This window comes from Kryptolebias marmoratus, linkage group LG14 (assembly GCF_001649575.2).
Source record: "Kryptolebias marmoratus isolate JLee-2015 linkage group LG14, ASM164957v2, whole genome shotgun sequence".
Lineage (NCBI taxonomy): Eukaryota > Metazoa > Chordata > Actinopteri > Cyprinodontiformes > Rivulidae > Kryptolebias > Kryptolebias marmoratus.
Window position 1 is genome coordinate 3,648,118 of NC_051443.1, and position 11,043 is coordinate 3,659,160.

General features: G+C 39.0%; 1 protein-coding gene across 2 annotated transcripts; it reads left to right on the forward strand.

The window, feature by feature from the left end:
- The first annotated feature begins 218 nt into the window (after positions 1-218).
- Positions 219-10,253, forward strand: LOC108248167 (cyclin-dependent kinase 2-associated protein 1). 2 transcript variants are annotated; one of them, XM_017436749.3, is made up of 4 exons: positions 219-376; positions 4,490-4,590; positions 9,422-9,548; positions 9,636-10,253. In XM_017436749.3, the coding sequence occupies exons 1-4, from the start codon at positions 352-354 to the stop codon at positions 9,701-9,703; spliced, it is 321 nt and encodes a 106-aa protein (XP_017292238.1). In that variant the 5' UTR covers positions 219-351; the 3' UTR covers positions 9,704-10,253. The 2 variants fall into 2 exon arrangements, with proteins under 2 accessions (XP_017292238.1, XP_017292237.1); XM_017436748.3 differs by lacking the exon at positions 219-376 and adding an exon at positions 717-869.
- The last annotated feature ends 790 nt before the right edge of the window (positions 10,254-11,043 follow it).

The following is an 11,043-nucleotide window of genomic DNA, read 5'->3' on the forward strand; positions in this document are numbered from 1 at the left end:
AGCAAACTGACAGCAGTTTGTAAATGACGTGCTAAATTAAAAATTCAGTGAAAGTTGAGTACAACAAATGAGTGAGCTTCTTATTCTTTTTTTTTTTATATTTTCCAGAGAAGAATGATGTAAATTATTCTTGTTCTGAAGCATATTCGACTTGAACAGGTTAGGTAGTGCCACATGATGAATGCCTGTCCTGCTGGGGGTCCGGGTCCGGACTCCGGGGACCCCCAGCCCACCATGTGGCCCCACAGGGCCTGATGGGAAATCTGAAGTCCTGAAAAGACTCCTGTTTGAACAGAAGAGGAGCACATGTCTGCTTTTATTTGGGCTTCGAAAGAAACACCATATTAAAGGATGGAAGCTTCACAAACCAAATCAGGTACAAAACTACTTTAACTTTTTATTAATTTAACCGAACAAAAGACTTTTTATTAAACCGACTTATCTGAGTGAATTTAAAGTTCGACCTATTCAGCTAAAGCTGCGTGTTCTGCTCTTTTAATGTGCCATAAATTGTTCAATTTAATTAGTCTAAAACAGACTTAAAGTTTAAACACTTGGTGAATTTATTCTGCTTTAAGTGCTTCCGAAGCGAACTTTGTGATAAACGTTGTTAAATGTCCTGAAACCGGCGTGGATTCGGGTGTAAAAGCCGTGTTTTGGGGGATTTCTGTGATTTTGAAGCCTTGACTGTGCGTGTCAATATAAAGTGACGGCCATATTTGCCGGCGCCGCTGTTGTAAACAAAAAGTGAGAGACAGACGCTTCACTGAATTTCGGGTCATTTTTATTTCTTTAATTTACAATGTCTCTGGGAATGTCTTACAAACCCAACGTCCATCAGCACATTCCGGGAACTTCTGGGAACCAGGGTAAGGAGAAAATGCGGGTGAAAATCAAAGTATCCGCCGGATAAACCGAGTGTTAAATTCGGGGTCTCGGAGAATACCTGGAGAAAGACCGTGTCTGTAGTTTTTGTCCAGTTATATATATAGGGTCAGATCCTGGGAGCTAGGCTAATTCATATCCGCCATTATTACTAATGTAAAAGAGCGCCATCCGGGAGTCGAGGCGGCCCAGAAACACGGCGGAGATGATAAGCGAGGCGGCGGCGGTTCCGAAAATGTGGTTCTCCGTGGTCCGGGGCCGCGGTCCCGCCGAGGGGCTTGCCGATACACGGTGACAAAAATGTATCACTTATGTCTTCTTGAGCCAGCCTTGTTCCGTTTCCTCCATGATGCTCCTCGGTCGGAGCCGCCGTCTGATCTGCCGCGGAGGTTTCGTGTCTCTTCAACGACCTCTGCTGGTGGAAGGTGGTACTGCAGGCGAACAAAGCGGCGGCGCTGGCTGAGGGAGGGTTTCACTTCCAGGAGATAATCATCTGCAGCGTTTAGTCTTTTCTTGTTTCTCTTTATTCCTTATTTGTATTAACATTATTATAGTTTCTTCTGTAGTTGTGTCCGCCAACTCCTTCAGCATTTTCATTCTTTTTTTGCTGCTCACATGTCAAAACGTCCAGCTCATTCAGAAGATGGCTGCTGGGACTTTTGGGATTTCAGCAATTAAAACTTCCTGAAATATTTAGCTTTTTCTGATATTTTTCCTTATTGAAAATGGATGGAGCTGTCTTCACATCCTTTAAGACTGCTATCCTTTTTAAACCCATTTTTTTTCTGTTCATTCCAGCTTTTTTTTCTGGCTCTGCTTTTTTTCCAGCCTATTTGAGCTAATTTCAATTTATTTCTGCTCCTTTCAGCATTTTTCTGCTACTTTAAGGTATTTTTTTGGTCCATTCGTCCTATTTCTAAACATTTCTCCTGTTGTTCTGCTGCTTTCAGCAAGGGTTGTTTGGCTACATCTGGCTTCTAGCTAACATGTTTCTACTTTTAGCTTTTAGATAATATTTAGCTACTTTTATCCTTCAGCTTCTTCAGCAGCTTTCAGCAAAATCTTTCAGCAATCACTTTTTATCTCCTTTTTTTTCTGTTTCACATTTCCAGTCTAGCTACTTCTGCACACTTTGTGTTATTTTAGCTGTTTACATATGAAATTATCAGCTCAATCAGGAGATGGGTGCTATGATTTTTGGTTTTTAGAACCAGACAGATATTTTCCTAATAGAAATCCATTGAGCTCTCCTCGGTTCCTTTAAAAACGCTGTTGTCCCTGATTTCTTGCTTCAGCAGGGCCCTGCAGGGGGCATGGGGCTCAAAATGTGAAAAGGCAGATGTAGAACAAACTTTTCAAACAAAAACAGTATATATCAATATAATTTACTGCCTGAGCTGCTGAATTAAAACATTTCAAGTTTAAACAGAAAGTAAACATAGTTCTGTCTCAGTCTCATCATCAGATCACTTCCTGCTCCATCTCCACCTGGGACCAGAAAGCATCTATCTTTTCACAAACTGTCTTTCCATGAATAACGGACGTTACAGAGCAGCTGTAAAGAAACAAAGGGTTGATAAAAGTCCAGTAAACAGTCAGCACTGTGGGGTTTAATTAGTCGCCACTCCCAGCTAAAGGTTCACTGTTTAAGACTGAATCATGGAAAAATCAATGGTTCCTAAACTTTTCAGCTTTTTACCCCAAAATAAGTCATAGATACTTGAGACTCCAACAGTTTCTAGTGAAATTATACAAAAAAAATTGCTAATTAGCCATCTCCCAAAAAGAAAGATCAAAGAAAGACTGACTTTGCAAGTAAAAAATGATCTTATCACAGCACACCACTGAACGTTTACACAATTTGAGATCCAAATTTCATGAATAAGGGGATAAGACAAGTAAACTGCTGGCTCATCAGTTGTGACAAATATGTGCATCCCAGCAGTTACCTTAAGTCATTTTGGCCTGAAAACACACTCTGTAGGGGCTCCGCTTGCAGAAAATCATAGTTTTTTTCTCCATTCTTACTTTTTCTTTATGAGCTAGGTTAGGTTGAAAAACCTGAAGAGGTCATTGATTCTGTTATTTCTTTCAGATACCTTGAAGCTTGACAATGTGTCTGTAGCTCATCCCCAGAATTCCCAGAATTCCTTCCAGCTCCTCTTGTTTCTGCAACTTCTCTCCTTCACTGAGAGGGGCAATATCTTTTATATGTTTAAACATTTTTAACATTTAAAGTCAACTGTGTGGGAAACAGACTTGGAAAAGCTGATTTCAGATGATGTTTGGGGGCCGTTTTAAGAGAGTCAAAGGGGACACATCTGTGCTAGGCACAGTTTCATAGAATGTTCATTCAATGTAGGCTTTTCATTATACTAAAACCAGGCTTGCAAAAGTAGTTGACACTGTCCCCTTTGTGTGAACGATGCCAAAAGGCCACAGCAACGTACTCACATGTTTAGAGCAGTTCCTCTGTGATGAAGTTCTGGTCTGAATCCTTCTTATATTGTCTAAGGTAACTGAGAGAAGATCTCTCCTGGTGCCTTGACAGCCTTGTTCGGAGTATAACCTACTTCACTTGCTCTCTCTCCTGCTAAAAGGATTTAATGGCATTCACAACTGGCCAGAAGGCTAATACTGTTAAACTGGAAATTTGTAGTTCCACCTACATATACACGCTGGATTAGAGAGGTCCTTTTCTTTGTTAATCAGCCTGACTTTGACTGCTAAGGCTGTGTGATTTGAAGTAACCTGGAGTCCTTTTCTGTTCTGACACGAACACACACTAACACACACATGGTCAGCAAATCATGAACATATTCACAATTAGAGTTTCGCAAAGTCTTGAATGTACAGTACACACATATTGTAAATATTATATTAGATTTTTTTTGTTCCTTATTCTCCCTTTTATGGTTTTATATTTTCAGTTTGCATGGAGCAAGGAGTGGGGGTTAGGTCTGTGTTGGAATAAACATGGTCCAGTATGTAGTTTCCTCTAGTGTGGCAGGAAACATGTAGATGATATCTTGGGAGGACTGTCTTCGAGTTAGTGATGTGAAGGCTTATATACATGACAAGAAGTCTGTATAAGCTACATACTCGCCCAGGGCAGTCTTCTTTTTTCTCACAGCCCAGGTTTGGTGATTCTTGCAGCTTGTTCTCGACTCCTCATCTGCTCAGACAAAGACCAGCGATAAAACTAATACAGGATCTCCTGTCTGCTGTAAGATGTCAAAGCAATGCTGTTCTGAATGAACAGTCAATTGAGGGGCAGATAAAAGAAGAGACGTTGGGCCTTGTGTTGTTCACGCACCTCCATCTTGTTATCTTTACTGATATAACGTCCTTTACAAGGTTTGACCAAAACAGCTACAACTTCATCTTTTTCAAGGAATGCTAGGCCTTTAGTTGTTTTATACATTTTTTGCTGTCCAGGATTTTGTTGTTTGCAAAGTGGTAAATAAATGAAACTGACTAAACGGGTTATAAAACAGAAACAGTAGCAAAATAGTACTGGTTTTAGTAACTGAGGAAAACGGAATGGTAAATCTGGATATTTCTGCAGGAATACGTTCTGACATGCATCTTGTTGTGCCAACAGTTGGAAACCTCCCGTCCCCCTCAGCAGCTAACCTGGCCACGCTGCAGTCCTACAGGCCCATCCTGAGTGAATATGGACCGCCATCTCTGGGTTTCTCACAGGTAAAAAACAAAACACTGGTTGATTTCTTCATGAAATGGGTTAAATATATACAGTGTAGTGAATAAGTTTGTCCTCTTAAAGATTTTTTCTGTTTTTGCTTTTTTGTCACACTTGCACAATTCAGATCTTCAAGCAAATATTAATATCAGACAAAGATAAACTGAGTAAATACAAAATGCAGTTTTTATTTATTTATTTTTCTTTAATCAAGAAAAGCAGATCAAGACAATTAAAAACATTTCAGAGTTTCCACATGATAACAAAAGTTTATCTAGTTATTACCAAATGTAAAAAGTCTGAATGGCCACATTCTTGTTGCCCCTTTCTCTGATTTTTCAACTATTCATTTAACAGAAGAACCTTGGGGGGGGGGGCTTATATCACAGTACAAATGGTAATGACAAAAAATATTTTAAAAATACAGATGAGAGTTGATTTTAAGGTAGATCTGATTCCCATCAAATCAGTCCCCCTGGGTTGTACATACTCTGTTTTGACCTGACCTAAAACAGTGATCTTCTCTATTATTTAGATATCACGGACAATTTCAATGCATTCATTAATGGTAGGTGGTTTTGAATCTAACCATCTCCTCATGGTGACTTTTTTACTTGCTGCCAGAAGCACATTAATAGTTCATTAGTTATATGTTTTAATCTATTCTAGTTTTTTAAATTGACATCACCTAAGTACATAGTAACTCAGTCAAAAGGAACTTTTAAACCAAATGAAACCAAAAAAACTGAAGTAGCTGAAGACGTTTCACTTCTCATCCAAGGAGCGTTCTCAATTCAAAAAGGAGAGAGTGAAGTTTAAGCTTTTAAAGCTCTAACATCACCACTCTGCCAGCTGACAAAGGAAGATGCACAGTAGTCTTCAACACTTCGGATTACCTGGAAAACATGACAACATTACTGAGCAACAGCACCACCTATGAGGTCCTGAAGAGGGACCCAACCAGCACCTACAAAAAGATTATCTGCAAAAACTAGAAAAGGACAAAACAATCAGTCAATCATTGTACTACAGATTAAACCCAAGTGAAGCCACTCCCTGTCTGTATGGTCTTCCCAAAATACACAAAGAAATAACACCTCTCAGACCCATCTTCAGCAGCAGAAACTTAGTGATGTATAATATTGCAAAACCTCTGGCTGGTGTTTGAGCTTCATGGATGCTTTGCAGCGTTTAGTTTTAAAAGGAGCAATATTATCCAAAATCCTTGAACAGCCAAAGTTCAAATCATCCAGGAGCTGATCAACATCTTCTTCCTTGTGACACTCCAAGAAGGGAAAGTCAGTCTGTAAAAGCAGCTGAAAACTGTGTGTTGAGCAGGCGACAGGAGTGTTGGGCCACGAGAATAAATTCAAATAAAACAGGCAGACGATCAGAGATACCAGAGACACATGACATCTTTGACATCTCCATATAAACCAAGAGTCCAAACAAAGTCCAAGGTGTGTCCTTTATCATGAGTGGGACTGGGAGCTGAGGGAAGTTAAAAGAACCGAGCAAGTTTAAAAACTTAGTGGCTTGGTTTCACAGCAGACAGGTATATTAAAATTACCAACAATTAAAATACAATCATAATCTAAAACAGTCACAGACAGTAGTAGTAGTCATTTAGGCAGTTGGTAGATCACTGCACATAGCACTGGAGAGTCACATTTTATTTCCATCATTTGGACTTTAAAGCTTGAAAAGCTGCCCGCCAGGAGCTGCTGACAAGAAACAGAGGATCTAAACACTTTAACTGATGTCCAGGGAGTGCTGAAGAAACCGCAGCCTGGAGGGAGAAGTTCCAAAAACAGAGTGAAATCATCAGCTTGAAGCCTCAGACAGTCTCAGACAGGAACATAAAATCCATCTCTTGAGAAGTAAAAAAACTCATTCAAAATAAGAGTCTTGTTAGCTAGAGATCTTATCATAAGAGGCGAGTTCTCCTTGGCTGCAGAAGATGCCCGACTCACTGGTCGGAGGTCGATGAGCTGACACCTGCAGAGAGGTGTGGTTGCCTCTGGCAGGTGGATTTAGTCCACCGCTGTTCCACGAAACACAGGCAGGATCCAGAATATTGAAGAAAAACTCCCAAAAGATCTAGGACCCCCTCCAGATGGCGTCTGAGGAGCCTTAATTCTGACCAAAACATCACCACAGTTTCCTCATCTCCACGGACGCAGAATACAGAAGGGTGTGTGATGCAGCGAAGCCGGTTTACCTGTAAAGAAAGGAGGTCAGTTAAAGGCATTGTTCTTTAATTTCCACCTCAAAAAAGACTTGTGTTTAGGTTGGATGTCTAAAAGGGCGCAGCAGTGATAAACCACACGAGCAGAAACATCATGCCAGCTGATTAAAAACAAACAGAGAACAGGCCTGACAGACAGCTACAAGTTCATCAACAATATCCCATTTCATGTTCTCTGTTGCTTTTTCCATGTCAAAATGAAGGATTCCTGAGAAATTGAAACTTATTGTTTTTGGCTTCAAAGTAACTGTCAAGAAAAGACTTCACTAAATAGGCTCATTTTTTTAAAGCAATAGAAACTCAATTTGTCACAAACTAGGAGGCCAGATCTAATGAACTTTAAATGTTATCTTGGAGGCCAGATAAAATGTTACCGAGGGCTGGATCTGGCCCGTGGGCCTTGCTGTAAAGGGATGTTGCTGCTGTGCTTCAGATCCTTGTCCTGCTGCAGAACCCAAGTCAGCTTGAGTTAAGGTTCCAAACTGACAGACAGACAGATTGTTTTTCTGGTTGAGAGCAGAATTTGTACAGGAAGTCATCCAGGTCCTGAAGGAGCACTGCAGCCCCAGACCATCACACTACCATATCTGTCAGTATGATGCTCCATCTGCATCCCGTGGAGTCATTTTGGTCGGCCAGCCACGCCAGGGAAGGTTCGCCACTGTGAACCATCCACCACTCTCCATGTGTGGATAACGGCTTATTTAACTGATTTCTGATTTGGTCTGGATGTGGCAGTGAAACTGAACTCAGCTTTCCAAAAAGGAAAACAAAAATCTGTTAATTTATGATTTAACAAGGGGGGCATTTACAGGGTTGCTAGCTTTTTGCCCCTAATAAATGAACTCATCATTAAAAAACTGTATTTTGTATTTACTCAACTTATCTTTGTCTAATATTAACATTTGTTTATTGATCTGAAACATTTAAGTAGGACAAAACGGCAAAACCAGAAGAAATCTGTCGGGGGTGATTACTTTTTCACAACACTGTGTATTATTCATTACAGTTTGCACAGGCAAGGTTTATATGACTGCTGTGATTGGTAAATATGGTGGCTAAAAAGAGTTTTTATTTGTTCAATCATTCATCACTTTTCAGCAAAATACAAGAAAAACCTACAAAACATCTTTTGAATATTCATTTATTCATCCCTCAGTAGAAAAATGGTTGCAACAACCAATTTATGGACTAAATGCACTAAAACAATACTAGAATAGATTAAAGGTCTAGTCCACCTTTCATACCAGACTTTTAGACAAACATCTTCTTATGAGAAATAATGAGTTTGTAGCCATTTTTGCCAAACCTTGAAAATATTGTAATGCATAATCTCCTGTGGTGTTGCAGTATCTTGGAATCTGTGTTCAGAGTATGTGCTGTGAGTGACTCTCAGCTACTACCACATACAATTTTAGCTCAATATTTGCAAAACTGACTGAGTTAGAGACATTTTTGGGTTTTTTTTAAGGTCAGTTGGCTGTAGCAGCTTTCTTTAATTGGTTTGACTCCAAAAGTTAATTGTAGATGTACATCCAATGATTACTTTCTGAGAGTTAATTTAAAATTCATCCAGTAGTTCATGAGGTATTTGTGAGAACAGACTCATGCACACAGACATGGGCAAAAATATTATTGCTCAGCATTTGCGTTTTGGTGGCGTGCAATAAAATGACAAAAAATAGCATACAATAGAGTAACTACAAAAATATAAAATTATTATTATTATTATTATTACAAGTATGACCTTAAGACCTATGCCAAAAACAACAATCAACAAACATATCTGCTCTCCATCATGATGACACTGGCACGGAGTTTAGCCTAAACAAATGTGCCAAAGCTACCTTCAAGAAAAGGTAAGCTACTTAAGACCACTGACAAACACTGAGAGGTCAACACCAGTATCAAGGAACTAGAAGTGCTAAGAAGGCACCTACAAATATTAATGAGGGTGATAGAATCCAACACTCAGCAATGACAAAAACAAAGATCAGGAAGGAGTACTACAGAAGAGTAAGAATGGTATTACAAAGTAAACTCAACAAATTTGAAGCTATAACACCTTTGCTATACCTGTAGTGACATATAGTTTCAATATCACCAGCTGGAATCTAAATGACATCAAGAGACTAGATACTAAGACAAGAAAGATGCTAACAATGGCAAAGATGCACCACCCAAAAGCAGACTTTACTTACCAAGAACAACAGGAGGAAGAGGCATGGTCCAACTGGAACTGACCTTCACTGGATTAAATACATATCCAACAAGTACAGATAATCCACTCCTTCAAAGAGTGAAACATCATGAAGAACATAGGAAGATGCACTCCATCAGAAAGGCAACAGCTTGACCTTCCTGACATACCAAAAACAACAAAGGAGGTGACAACCAAATATGTCCGTAGAGTTGAACAGAAAGTCTACAACAACTACAGAAAAACTGAGAGGACAAAGCGATACATGGAAAGTAGTTAGTAGGTTGCAAAAGACATTTGCAATAAAAAACAGGAAAAGAATAATAATGCTGACACAGCGTTGAGCCAGTTCTGCTGAATTTGTCTCATTTCACTGTGACCTCAGGGCTCTACTGGCAGTCAGGTGCCTCAGAACAAATATGCAGAGCTGTTGGCCATCATCGAAGAGCTCGGAAAGGAAATCAGACCCACATATGCAGGAAGCAAGAGTGCAATGGAGAGACTGAAAAGAGGTAATTTTTGAATGACTTATGAGGTAAAAAGTATGAATTAAAGGACTACAAATGTATGAGTAACTGTGTATTTCCTTCTTTTTTTAGGAATAATTCATGCCAGAGGACTCGTGCGTGAATGCTTGGCTGAGACAGAAAGAAATGCGAGATCCTAGCCATAAACGCACATTCCTCCCTGCAAGAATTACATTTTCTGGCAAAAAAACAAAACAAAACAAAAAAAAAACTACTTGCATGGCATTTCCTTTGCAAGGAGGAAGTAAATAAACAAGGATGAAAGAACAAGTTAGAGGGGAAAACAGAACTGACTCCTAAAGGTTTGGGACTTTGATCGTATGTGACTTACTGGGAATCAGACGAGAAGATGTGCGTTTTTATGCCCCACTTTTGGGATCTTAGTTTTGACTTCATGTTGGTTTTTGCATGTGAACTGGGTTGTGGATTAATTGTAGACACTGCATGGCTTGTACAGAAGTAGTTGGACAAACCTTTTCTTTTTTTGATGGGATTTGGTCTGTTTTTCAGACCTGTATAACACTTGATTGAATGAGGAAGGGACAGGTGTGCCAAATGCATCCGCTCATCTGTGATGACGTTGGTTTTGGTATTGAAATTTAAAAAGAAAAAGAAAAAAGAAAATGCTGTTACTTGCATCTTTGTATGTATTTATTACTCAGTGTAATAAATTGTATTTTCAATACAGTGGACATTGTTATTGGTTGTGTTTGTTTGGATGAAGCAGGTTAAGCAGGGCATAGAGACTGGAGATATAAATGACAACAATCCCAAACCAAACCCAGTTGGTTCTTTAGAAAACAATGAAGACAGCCTCGAAACAATCTTTTATTAATATTTTAATCCAAGGTGTTAAAAATCATCTTATTCTTCTCTGATAGTATGATTGTAGTTTAAGTCTTAATCAAGTTTATATGATCACATAAGCTGAAAAGATCAATTTGTAATTTTACTCTTTGTTTACTGTTTGAATGAAATGAAATGAAATTCAGAACCACTTAAGCAATGGCTAGCTTTCACAGTTTTGTCTTGATTTTATGCAAATATGAAATAAAATTTCAGTGACAACGGTACCAATAATAGTGCTGGTGGATGTTGGTGGTTTGTCAGCATTTTAGCTTCAATAATCCCGTTGGCCCAGTGATAGGGAGGTCAGGATCCCAGAGGGTGGGCTGAAGAGTCCCTGACCCAGACCCCCCACTTCCCCCAATACGCTTATAATAATAATAATAATAATAATAATAATAATACATTTTATTTCAAGGCGCCTTTCTGGCACTCAAGGACACCGTACAAAGAATAAAATCAGCAGTAACAGAAAATAAGATGTAACAATGAAAGAAAGAAAAGAAAAAGAAAGTAAATAAAAATAAATAAGAAAAGACAATGTATAAAATCAATATAAAATCAGGCAAACCAATTGTGTCAGGTGGAAAAAGCAGATCTAAAAAGGTGTGTTTTGAGTTCTGATTTGTATTGT

Coding starts and splice junctions, on each gene's coding strand:
- LOC108248167 (XM_017436748.3), top strand. CDS start 803: ATGTCTCTGGGAATGTCTTACAAACCCAACGTCCATCAGCACATTCCG. Junction 4,591..9,421: donor CATCTCTGGGTTTCTCACAG/GTAAAAAACAAA, acceptor CTGTGACCTCAG/GGCTCTACTGGCAGTCAGGT. Junction 9,549..9,635: donor AATGGAGAGACTGAAAAGAG/GTAATTTTTGAA, acceptor TTCTTTTTTTAG/GAATAATTCATGCCAGAGGA.